Here is a 13,609-nt window from a genome sequence, read left to right on the forward strand (position 1 = left end):
AGAGGGAACAAAAGATGAACTTTTAAATACATACCATGAAAATTGGGAGTATTTAAAAAATAAAAATTAGATCCCTACCTTATACTATATACAAAAGTATACTCCCAATGGTTTAAAGACCTAAAAGTGAAAAACAAAACTAACATATTCTGAAGAAAAGAGGGGTGAATATCTTTATGATAGTGAGAAGGACTTTTTAAGACACAAAAAGCACAAACCATGAAGACAGTTAAGTCAGTATTAAGACAAACTTTTGTACGACAAATCATAAAGTGAAAATACAAGCTATGGAGAGGAAGAAGACAGCTGCAATCTACATAAATGTCAAAGGATTAGTATCCAGAATAAAGAGCACCTCACATCAATAGGAAAAAGACAAAATAGAAAAATTGGCAAAGGATATGAACAGGCAATACAGAGCAGGGCAAACCGAAGTGACCAATAAATACAGGAAAGGACAACCAATCTCAATCGCAATCTGAGAAATACAAATTCAAAAATATCAGACACCACTGCAAACCCATTAGAATGGCAACAGTCCAATAACATCAAGCATCAAGCAAGGGCAAGAATACAGGCAACAGGGACTCTTACATATTGTTAGTGGGAGACTAAACTGACACCATACTCGCACCTTATTGAACAACTGTTTACTACCTAAGTTACAAATGAAATGTGAATACTTCACATGCCAACTATTCTACTTCTAGTGGTATATCCTAGAGAAGTCTTCACGTATTTTGCAAAAATATTTCAGTGCTATCTGTACTAGTGAAAAGAAAAATCTACTTCAGCAAGGAAAAGGCTGTCTCTATAATGCTTTATTTCCTTAAAAAGACAAAACCAAATCTGACATAAATAAAACAAAATGTTAATATTTGTTTTCCTTAGTGGTGGAAACTTGGTTCTATACTATTTCTTATGCTTATCTTAACAAGTGTTAGTCGCTCAGTATGTCAGACTCTTTGCAACCCTGTGGACCTTACCCAGCCAGGCTCCTCTGTTCACAGTATTTTCCAGGCAAGTATATTGGAGTGGGTTGCCATTCCCTTCTCCAGGAGATCTTCCTGACCCAACCTAGGGATCGAACCCAGGTCTCCAGTGCTGCAGGCAGATTCTTTACCCTCTGAGCCACCGGGAAAGCCCATACTTATCTTAAATGCTACATGATTTTAAAGTTTTTAATTAAACATGAAACAAAGTATTTAGCAAGCAAGTGACCTAACATTTATAGCATATCTTTATTCAAGTGACTTCAATTCACAAAAACATTGGTAATAATGCTATTTATAAAAAATTCTTTGCAACCTCTGTCCTGGAAATTATCCTAAAAGTCTTAACCCTGTAACACTGACTCAAAATCAGACAGTGAAAGGCAACAGAATGGACTTTTTCCTAGATCTATGATCTCATTATTTATTAACATTTAATGCCATTAACTTAAAACTCTTTGAGGTCAGCATTCTTATTCTCATTTTTCAGATAAGCAAATGGGGGCACACAGAGGTAAGTAAATTGCCTAAAGGTAAAGAATCTGCCTGCCAATGCAGAAGCTGCAAGACATGGGGGTTCAATCCCTGGGTTGGAAAGATCCCCTGGAATAGGAAATGGCAACCTACTCCAGTATTCTTGCTGGGATAATCCCACTGACAGAGGTACCTGGCAGGGGGTCGCAAAGATCAGACAAGACTGAGCCAACAATGAGCTGGTAGGTGGTGAAGCCAAGATTCAAATTCAGGCAGTTTGGCTCCAGAGCATACACTTTTAATTAAGAATCTTTGCTGCCAACTGGACAGTCAATTAGAAAAGGTTTATCAGTAAAACTCAACCTGAAAGTTACAAATGAGCATTTTAAAAATGATATTGAAAGAAAAATAGAACCAGGGTGTCCAAAGCATTTTTTATTCCTTGCCAAACATTAAACAAACAAAAAAACCTACTGTAATATTCTATTTCTTGCTTTGTAAATCAATTCTATTTTATACTGCTCATGCCTTTAAGATGAAAGTTTCTTTATAATATAACAATCAGTGCACTCTTTATTTTAACTTCTTTATTAAGGTGGATACACATTCTCATATTAACAATTCTTGTGAACAAAAGCAACCAAAATAAGGCGATAGTAAGATGTGCTTCATATAAAAACAATCAAGTGGCTAAGAGGAGATCTGGCCCTGTACAACAGAAAGATTAGGAAGCAAAACGTGAGTAAGTCCTATAATTCCAGAAGCTACCCAAATGTGTGAGCAAAGACAGCACACCCATAATATAGCTCACTTAGGTTCCTTCTTTATGACGCATAATTCCTTAATTATCCATTTGTGAAATAAGAACAAACATTAAGAAAAGTGAAATCCAAATTGCATTCATTTTCACAATATCAATACTAAACTCAAGACAGCAACTTCATTGAATATAAATGTTTCAAAAGTAAAAGGCAATCTTAATTTTTTTTATCCTATGAATAGGGTCTGCAAAAAAAGGTAGATTATTTTACTGTACTTGCAGGAGATTAGGTCTCAGCCTGCACGGAAGGAGCATAAGCAACAAAAGACAACAAACAAATACTACTAGGAGTAATGCCCATACATATCAAACTATCTAGGTGAACCATGTTTTACTTATGTAGCAAATCTATTAAATAACCAGCATATGGAAGCTTACACCTCATGCGAGAGAATTACCAAATTAACTATACATCTATTAGAAATCTCTAAACCCCACTCCCCAAACAATTTTAGTACACCTACCAAGTACTGTAGGTCATTTAGAAAAACAGAAATAATACATCAGCCTTTGTAATTGAGCATTTTTCATAACATATAAACAGTGTTCAGATATAAACTGTTAACTAAATGTTTTTTCTAAATATGATTTATGTAATCAAGACTTTCTTAAACAAAGACACGTCTTAGGAATATGATCTGTACAAACTTACAGTAGTGTAATATTCCAAAAGAGATTTTCTTCCTATTATGATATGACAATAAAACTCTTTTCTGAGTGAAGATATACGTTAAGGCTTAAGGTGTAAACACTTTGGAAGGAAAACAACTTAGTGAAGAAATTACCGTTCATTTAAAAATGTGTATCATCTCATAATAGGCCCCTGAATTTTCAAATTCACATGGGAGAATACATTTACATCTTAAATTCCTAGGAAAGGCACAAGCTTTATGTAAAAAAGCAGCAAAATTTTAAACCCACCAATTTACTGAAAAAGCCATTACTTTTATTAGAAACAAAAAATGCTTCTCAAGGTGTTGGCAACAGGTCATAGTACAGACATTTATTTCATACAGTGTACTTCTCCCTTCAATTATATTCCAGTTGGAGGAGGAATACCTCCTTGAGAAGTAGAAGTGTTTGATGGACTGTGAAAGCTGGTCTCCTTGTACACAAACCATGCATTTCCTCCCCAAAGTATCATATTCAGAAAGCCAAAGATCTAAGAAAGAGAAAAACATACATGAAAATCTAGTATACTATTAAAATTTCATACCTATCTTAGTTTTCCTATAAATATTTAATATTTCAAGGCCATATACTATCATTTCATTTGAAGTCTGAATGATACATCAAATGGAATAAAAAAGGAAGGCTCTGTATTTCAATGCCCGATTTAGATATATAATGACTTATTCCCAGTGAAATCTCTAAATCTGTAACATATCAAATCGTGACTAAAACATATCTTATTTCTACATGTGCATTATTACCAATTTAAAAAAGGAATTAAATTTGTTTGAGAAAAGTAAATAAGATCTTCCTTTTATTACTTTATATTTAGACCTTGGTGGTTCTAGGTGAAGAGAACAGGGGCCCATGGTTCCTTCACTAGGAGGGGTTTTACTTTTCTCCCATCTGAATGGTTATGAACATCCTTTGTGCACCTTTTCCTACTTCCCTACTTCATCCCCCTCCTACATTCACCTCTGCTTCCACAGCTGCAGCCACAAGAGAAAAGGAGTCTTAGAAGAAAACCTTATGTCACATCCTGTATTAATCAACCTAAAAGAAATCAGCCTTCCCAGGTACAAATCTGAAAGTTCAAAGTCTCAGAGATGAAGGAACTGCAGATATCCTATTTTCACACTATTTAAAAAAAAAAAAATACAAGAATAGTAGTGACCTATGAGGTAAGAGTAGGGTAAAAAGCTTGGGTACTATCATATTTGTGCTGTTGTTTAGTCGTTAAGTCAAGTTTCGCCATGCCATGGACTGTAGCCCGCCATGCTCCTCTGTCCATGGAATTTCCCAGGCAAGAATACTGGAGTAGGTTGCCATTTCCTCCTCCCAGGGGATCTTCCCAACCCAAGGATAGAACCTGCGTCTCCTGCACCTGCAGGTGGGCTCTTTACCAATGAGCTACCGGGAAGCCCCAAACTGCTTTCTTCTATCTTTTTGTATTATTTGGGTATAAAAACACTTCTGAAATTATCTCAGCTCACTGTCAATATATATGCAAAAAAAAAAAAAAAGACTTTTAAAACAAAAATTTGGCCAAATTGCTTTATAAGGCAAGACCAACTTTATCCACTTGAAAAATACTTTCTTGAAAAGACATGAAATCTCCTTAAAAATAATACCCTCATTATATTAATAATATATCTGTATTTGGATAAAATACCAGACAAAATAATATTTAAATTTAGAGGCCAAAATTTTAGGATTATTTAAGGAACTATGACCATGTATGGATGTGAGAGTTGGACTGTGAAGAAACCTAAGTGTCGAAGAATTGATGCTTTTGAACTGTGGTGTTGGAGAAGACTCTTGAGAGTCCCTTGGACTGCAAGGAGATCCAACCAGTCCATCCTAAAGGAGATCAGCCCTGGGATTTCTTTGGAAGGAATGATGCTAAAGCTGAAACTCCAGTACTTTGGCCACCTCATGCGAAGAGTTGACTCATTGGAAAAGACCCTGATGCTGGGAGGGATTGGGGGCAGAAGGAGAAGGGGACGACAGAGGATGAGATGGCTGGATGGCATCACTGACTCGATGGACGTGAGTCTGAGTGAACTCCGGGAGTTGGTGACGGACAGGGAGGCCTGGCGTGCTGTGATTCATGGGGTCACAAAGAGTCGGACATGACTAAGCGACTGAACTGAACTGAACTGAAGAACTATGAAAGTACTATTTTCAGAGACCCAGAGCAAAGCAGAGACAGGGCTAATATCCATGGACAGAGGACAGTTCATGGGGTCACAAAGAGTCGGACATGACTTAGGGACTAAACAGTAACAACAGAAGTCAGATCTGGTTCAAACCTTGGCTTTGCCAACTTACTAGCCCTGTCACCTTGAGTGATTTAACATACAAGCTATATTCTTTCCCAGTTGTAAATGAAGATAATAACACCACTTCCCACATTCCTCTCAGAATTGACATATGTGTAATGACCTTAGCACACAGTCTTAATAAATTTTATATTAGTGCCTTTAGCAGAGAAGGCAATGGCAACCCACTCCAGTACTCTTGCCTGGAAAATCCCATGGACAGAGGAGCCTGGTAGGCTGCAGTCCATGGGGTCGCTAAGAGTCGGACACGACTGAGTGACTTCACTTTCACGCATTGGAGAAGCAAATGGCAACCCACTCCAGTGTTTTTGCCTGGAGAATCCCAGGGACGGGTGAGCCTGGTGGGCTGCCATCTATGGGGTCACACAGAGTCGGACACGACTGAAGTGACTTAGCAGCACCAGCAGCAGCGCCTTTAGGGTCAAAGTCTTGCCTAGTTAATCTTAATAAAGACGTAACCATGATCTTGTCTAACCTTGTTTACAAGTAATAATTTTCTTCACAAACTTTTTTTTGCTGTTATAAAGACTATATGACAACTAGGATTCTGATAAGCTTGGTAAAGATAAAATCAATATATTCATCCAGGGATTTATTAAAACTATTGTTTTCTTAAATCACTGTAAGGTTTTTCTAATAAGTGAAATAAAATATTTTATAAACACTGCATACTCACCACAGACACGTTTAGGGATCCCATACTAGTCACAGAGACAAACTGGCACATCACTCCATGAACATTACAAGTCTTAAGTTCCTGGACAATACTGGAACCGGTAGCTGCTTTAATGTCTGTAAGAGCTTTAGCCCAGGCTGAAGTGCTCACCAACCACAAAAAAGTCACAACAATAGTAATTACAAAGTCCTAAAGAAAAAATAGGTATGAATTAATAATGAATACTTAAAGATACAAAATTTAAAATCCACCAGCAAGAAAATCATGTTGAACTCTCAGTCCTGAGAAATGACATACTTTATAAAAAAGGCCACAATCAACATAGCAAACACTGCTGTTTACTATTGTCAGGCCAGCGCCTGAGCTTCACCAGTCATCTTCTGAAGGGTCTAAGATTTTTACATGGAGAAATCAAAGTTTAATAAAGGCGTCATCATAAACTTATCTAACCAACCCTCTCCCTCTTGGGATCATATATCAGACTCTTGTTATCACCAATAACTGTATACCTCCATAATCTCTGTTTTAATCACCCCTCTCAAATATCACCTCTCTTTCTAGCTCATTCTCTTTGGCACCCCAACATTAAAAGTCCTTTGACCCCACTGAGATCTACAATCTGATCTCCATTTCCTTCAATTTAGATTCCAAGGTTCTTCATTATAATCTCTTACATATACTCTCAATTCCCTTATCCTCCCCTGCTTTCTCATATTGTTCTGGCAAACCTCTAACTTTAGTTAAATCTAATGCTCTATGATATGAATAGTGAGATGGTGAAAAGCACACATCCAGGATGACTTGTCTCTTTTTAAATACATGACTATAAAAGTTTAAGAATGCTCATTATATTAAGAACAACAACAATAAAATCTCTCTCAAAACACCCTGTCACTACCAGTTTTCTACTAAAGAGTTTGCTACTTATTACAGTTCAAGGATAGGAGCAAATTTTTAATATTTTGGATAATTTCTTATTGAACTAATAAGAAAAAAATTTACTCTCCCTAATCTAATCTGCTGGGGAACTAGAACTCTGTCAACTAGTACTGGCTATAAAAATCTAAGTAACACTTTTTTAAAGTATGTTTTTGGATAGTATAAAGTATAAGTTTCCATCTCCTTTGGTCTTCCTTTGAATTAACCACCAAAGTGGGAACAATGTAAGATTTGTCATTTCATGGGAAATAGATGGCGAAACAGTGGAAACAGTGTCAGAATTTATTTTTTGGGCTCCAAAATCACTGCAGATGGTGACTGCAGCCATGAAATTAAAAGACGCTTACTCCTTGGAAGGCAAGTTATGACCAATCTAGACAGCATATTAAAAAGCAGAGACATTACTTTGCCAACAAAGGTCCATCTAGTCAAGGCTATGGTTTTTCCAGTGGTCATGTATGGATGTGAGAGTTGGACTGTGAAGAAAGCTGAGCACCAAAGAATTGATGCTTTTGAACTGTGGTGTTGGAGAAGACTCTTGAGAAGCCCTTGGACTGCAAGGAGATCCAACCAGTCCATTCTGAAGGAGATCAGCCCTGGGATTTCTTTGGAAGGAATGATGCTGAAGCTGAAACTTCAGTATTTGGCCACCTCATGCGAAGAGTTGACTCATTGGGAAAGACTCTGATGCTGGGAGGGATTGGGGGCAGGAGGAAAAGGGGACAACAGAGGATGAGATGCTGGATGGCATCACTGGCTCGATGGACATGAGTTTGGGTGAACTCCGGGAGTTAGTGATGGACAGGGAGGCCTGGTGTGCTGCAATTCATGGGGTCTCAAAGAGCTGGACACGACTGAGCGACTGAACTGAACTGAACTGAATGATGTATTCTGAGCATTCAGGTATGCTCAAGACTGAGTTCTCACTATCTGTAGCAAAAATCTCTCCAAGCTCAGAAATGGGTTTTGGAGCTTATCACAGAATTTTTTTTTTTTTTTAATAAATCTGGTTAGTTTTAAATTACTTTTGCCAATGAGCTTTTAGTCATTTATGTCAGATAAATACCAGTGATCACATATGAGATACAGAAACTGCTATATATAGCTTGTCTACCTGGTCAAGCTGGCACTGAATCAACGCCTTGCATTAGAGAACTGAAACAATGACTAATTTTACAAGCATGGTGTCATAGTATTTGCATTTAAGTTCTCCACTGCTACTGGTCCTCTTTAAAAAATGTATATCAAAGAGAAAAGAATAGAAACATTAAGTATTTTGCACTGTGGGATTACTACCCTTTTTGCTGCTGTACTCAGCTGTTTTGTGCTGTGGCAAACATTTCCTAAGCACTTGCTAGAAAGAGCTGATAATTAGTATGAGATTATCACATGTTAAATTCTCTCTGGGCTAAAGTTCATCACTTTGACCAATAGATGTCAAATCTTAATTTTAAGGTTTCTTCCTTCCAAATTCCTAATCAAAAAAACACAATTTTTTTTCCTGATTATGCTTTTTATGTCCAAGCTATTAATGGCTTATGAATGACATTTTTATATATCAAAAGCAGGTTCTTTTCTGACAATGATGCATGAAGTAATCTTAGGATGAGGGAAAGTGGGAGAAATGTGGGCCTCTGAAGACAGTCCATGTGACTCAGGACTCTAGCTAGTTCTACATGAATGATGCCACCTGGGATTATGCAATGCACAACATGCCTGTGGCAGCCCAGTAAGAAGGATATAACTCATAACAGAACTTTAGAATTTGGGATACCTTATCTTTGTTTGGTTTTGTTTTATGGTATTTCTGATCCTCCACACAGCCTAGAACCCTTAAGCTCTGGCTATTTAACACAAAAACATGCTGAATTTACTTAAAAACTAAAGTTGATTTTAAATGTCACAACTGAAATTCTCCTAGAGACAGCTCAGCAGAGAATTGAGAACACCGATGAAAGAGCATACTGTCATTAACAAATGGTACTTAAAAAAAAAATTCATTTGGCTATAGTTAAAAATTTAGGTATCACAAAAAAATTTTTTTTATATTTATATGGTTAAAGTAAAATCCAAAATTTAATTTAGAGGCTGGACTTTTACAAATAAGAAGTATCCATCATTCATTGTATCAACAAAAAACCACTTATGGAACTAATTCTAGATTATGTCTCTATAGGACTATTATTATTTCTCTATACGATCACTCTGAGGTGGAAAATTATTTTTGACTTTTCTGAATGATGCAACTAGATCAGTTTTATAGTTTTATTAGGCAGAAAAAAAGCCTCCTCCAAAGTAGATTTGAATGCTGCTTTAAAAACTGTCATACTTTTAAGGCTTAATGAACAAAATAAGAGAAATAAAAGGTTCATTGCTTTTATAAAATTTAACTTAAAATTTGTTGGGATAATGAAAAGATGGCAAGAAACATCTTCATTTAGAATTTATAAAGAACTTTAACAAAATATAAATAAGGCTTGAAAAGTCCACAGAAGTTACAGATTACTAACATGAAATTTCTGTTAAGTACTGCAAATTAAAATGGCTGATGTCTACCTTTTGAAAGTCACTTAACAACCAAGAAATGTTTTATGAAAATATCAGGTTTGAGAATTTCTTCTCAGATACATGACATGGAATAAATATGATGGATAAAATACTGTTTTATTACTTACTTACCATTTGCATTCTTATGATCCAGGCAGCAAAAATTAAAAATAAATAAGTAAATAAATAAAACCTTTTATTTAATAATTTGGCCTATCCTTTAAAGTAACTTCATAAATAATAAGCAGATGTGAGTAGTTACTGTTTTCTTAGGATATAAATGACCAGTATCACAAAAACATCTCTGTTGTCCCTTCAAATCAGTAATACCAATACTGACTTTGTAGTTATTCTTCGGTAGTGGAGGTCCACTTTAAAACTACAGTTTAACTCTGGATTTGCCACCAATAATCTAAGGGAATTCTACTAACTAAATCTCAGAGATTATTTTTATTTCTAGCTCAGTAGACCCTGAGGCCAAAGAAGGTATTAGGATTTCAAATTCAAATCCTTTGTTGCCATTTTAAAGATTCAGAATTAGCTCATGAATGCCACTAATGCCAAATTCTATAATTTTTATAGAATTACCTTGGTCAGATTTTAAATTAAAGAATTTAAGAACATAGACCAGGTGTCAGGCATTAAGGGGGTATCTCTGAGAAAAGAGAAAAAAGATAAGAAACAGGAAAACAGTTATGAGACTACTAGCATTGTTAGCAATTCTTCAAATCAAACACATTAATTTCTACTTAATTTTCCTGCTATTTGCAACCTAATATGCTTTGTCATATATTCGAGTTCTTGCCAGGTTAAAAGAGTTAGATACAAACAAACAAACCTCTCTCTGTATAAGGAGTACAGAGGAAGTGTTGCAAACAGGCTACAAGAATTGGGTTAAACATGACAAGAGCAAGCATAAACTCGTGGCAGAAGTTAAGACATGTTGAAACTGGTTTATGCCAAGAGTTTTTTCCCAGTATAAGAAAATCCATATTTAAACTCAAATATAATATATACCTACATAAATTATTTTTGTATAAAAAGAAAGTGATTACTTACAGTCATGGTAAGCTTTCGACTATCACGATACAGGTTCGTGTAACCAACATACAGCAGAAGAGCAGCAATGCAGTACAGGAAGACAAAGACTGCAAAAGTAACATAGAACTGCGCAGAAGAGGAGTAATCTCCAATAAGGACATAATTTTTCCAATCTACACCACAGACATTTCCACCTTGAGGTGCCTGAAATGATGCTTCATTCAACCTATTCAAAAAAAGGGACAAACAAATTTATGAATTACTTGGACTCTTCTAACAGAAACACATAGGCAGAATATTTAAGTAAAATATACTCCCCAAATATATTAAAACACTTTCCTTTAAAAAAAAGTGAAAAATTCAAATATTTAAGTAAATTAAAATTTTCATAAGAAAAGTATATAAATCATATATTACACCTGATACTTGGTTTATGATAGATTGAATAAAGACTGAATTAAACACTTTCACACCCATATACTATCTTCCTGTAACAAAAACTTAGCAGATTAAGAGCACTGTTACAAAATGGTTTACAATTTGAGAAATTGTATTCCATTCTAGGAGGCAGAGTCTGTGTGACTAGCACCAGGACAGTCAATTATAATGATTCACATTTTAACTCTCATTAATTGGCTAACTCCACAAAGTCTTTAATTTTCCCTATCCATAAATCACAAAAGCACTTATCACTAAAGATGCTGTAACAGTTCCTTATACAGGAACTTTATAAGAGAAGGACTAAGAGATGGAGAGGCAAAGAATGATTACCAAGCACTTGCTATCCGACATATTTTTAATGTAAGATTTTATTTAATCATCAAAGCAACCTTAAATGGTTTAAATTCACTGAACAGAAAAACTGAGTCTAGAGAATTAAGTAGTCAGTAAGTGGAGAAAGATTCATACCCTCACTTAAACATAGGACAGATGGAGTAAACATTTAATGAATCCTGAGGTCAAACGAACAAAATAGCCATAAATATTCAGAAAATAAAGTTTTATGCTGCTGAAAGAAACATAGGAACTCTTCACTTTATATAGACACATGTCTTAAAGCTATACATTACACATTAGTAACTTCAAATACATGAAAAAGTTGGATTTTTCGTAAGCTGTGCTTGCTTCTATAACATGGCTTCTCAAACTAAGGTGACAGAGCAGTCTTGTTTTGAAATTTCCAATCCACTGTGGGATGACAGAATAAGAGTGTCAAGGCAATGTCATATGAAAGTTTCTGAATGCTTACTGTCATTTTCTGTATTTATTTCATCACAGTTCAGGAAAACAGTCTGCAGAAAGGCACTGGTCCACACACCATACTTTCAGTAGCATGATCACTACTTACACATGAGCATGAAATTAAAAATGTCTAACTCCCAAGATCGATAAGTTGTTGGGAAATCTTAATGAGTAGAAAGAGTTGTTAAACCACAAAAACAAACTTACCTGAATGGATAACCAAAAGCAGCTGTAATTGTTTTATTCTCAGGACCTGTAGCACAAGACACTTGAATTTCTGTTTTGCCCTTAAAACCTCCACAGGTAGCAAAAGCAAAGATAGAAGCAATCTACATAAAGACCAAAGAAAGAAAAGAAAGAAGCATTACTCTACCCAAACATAGCTCATTAAAATCTTAAATACAGTGACTACTAATGACTATTAAAAATTGGCTCACTAACATTCTTTGAATTCTTATCTACAAATGAAGATGGTGAAAAATATTTTAAAATGTATCTGCAACCTCTCTGACCTCCCAGCTTCATGCACTAGTCACCAACTTAAATTATGAACACAGGCAGACCTTATTGTGTCTGTTACCTTCCTATGTACACTGCTTATATTATATAATTTCTTCTATGACTGCTTTGGTTTGTCTCTGAAACAACAGACCCTTCATCCCACCCCAAAACCATGATACCATTATCACTCCATGACAACTAATACTTCCTTTCTTTCTTTTCTTTCATTTGTTATTTGGCTACGTCAGGTCTTAGTCACATCATGTGGAATCTTTCATTGCAGTGAACGGATTCTCTTGTGGCATGTGGGCTTCAGTAGTTGTGGCCTGCTGGCTTAGTTGCTCTGTGACATGTGGGATCTTAGTTCCCTGACCAGGGATTGAACCCTTGCCCCTACATTGCAAGGCAGATTCTTAACCACTGGACCACCAGGCAGAAGTCCCAATGATTTCTTAATAGCAAGTCATGAGTTCAAATTTCCCAAGCTGATTCATATTTTTTAATCCTAAGTATTTTTTTCAGAGTCTGCACATTACATTTAATATAAAATTTGTTAAGTCATGGGTTTCTCTCCATAGCCCCACACTTCTTTCTCATTTATTACTGAAGAAACTAGGCCATTTGTCTTATAGAGATTTCCATATGGTGTTGTGTGGCGTAATTCCTCTATCTGTATTTTCTAAAGAGGCTAGATTAAACTCTGGTTTGTGTTTTCTTTTCATCACTTGTTTTGTGTTGTTTATTTGTGAGAATGACAATTTTTAGTTGGCTCTCTTGTTATGATGTTAAGATGAATTAGTGGGTTCAGGTATTGTCAGCCTGATCTATCCTTTAATTTCTCCATTAGACTTTCCTCTAGTGGTTTTAGCAGCTATTGATGGTCATGACTTGGTTCCATTATTTTATTAGAGGTTGGGAAATGTAGCATTCTGTCATTTCTTTGTTTATTACCTGGAATTCTCCTGTGTAGAACTTTGTCACATATCCATTTTGGTTAACCTGAGGTATGGTTCATAGGAGGCAACAGTATAAATGCTTGGTTCTTTATTTTTCTTTTCCAATTTTTAGAATAGCAAACTAGTTTCTTAGTATCTTCCAGATGTAACAACTGGATTATTTTTAGCATTATTGTAAATTAGGTTTAATATATTTTATGTTTTCCAACTGTTTGCCTTTATTTTTTTAATACTCAAATTGTCTTGTATTTAGCTAATGGTAGTCTCAAGTGGGGGAGAAGGCAACAGCGACCCACTCCAGTACTCTTGCCTGGAAAATCCCATGGACGGAGGAGCCTGGTAGGCTGCAGTCCATAGGGTCGCTAAGAGTCGGGCACGACTGAGCGATTTCACTTTCCCTTTTCACT

At 35.8% G+C, this 13,609-nt stretch overlaps 1 protein-coding gene across 1 annotated transcript in view; it reads right to left on the reverse strand.

Annotated features, from left to right (window-relative positions):
* Positions 1 to 1,886: 1,886 nt before the first annotated feature.
* The window catches only part of SYPL1 (synaptophysin like 1), a 30,154-nt gene continuing 18,431 nt past the window's right edge, over positions 1,887 to 13,609 (reverse strand). Inside the window, exons 3-6 of the mRNA XM_055590228.1 lie at positions 11,953 to 12,074; positions 10,522 to 10,729; positions 5,977 to 6,165; positions 1,887 to 3,448 (exon numbers count right to left, since the gene is read on the reverse strand). Of these exons, the coding sequence (XP_055446203.1) occupies positions 3,320 to 3,448; positions 5,977 to 6,165; positions 10,522 to 10,729; positions 11,953 to 12,074 (648 nt within the window). The 3' untranslated portion in view covers positions 1,887 to 3,319. The remainder of the gene's footprint in view (positions 3,449 to 5,976; positions 6,166 to 10,521; positions 10,730 to 11,952; positions 12,075 to 13,609) is intronic.

This window comes from Bubalus kerabau, chromosome 8 (assembly GCF_029407905.1).
Source record: "Bubalus kerabau isolate K-KA32 ecotype Philippines breed swamp buffalo chromosome 8, PCC_UOA_SB_1v2, whole genome shotgun sequence".
Lineage (NCBI taxonomy): Eukaryota > Metazoa > Chordata > Mammalia > Artiodactyla > Bovidae > Bubalus > Bubalus kerabau.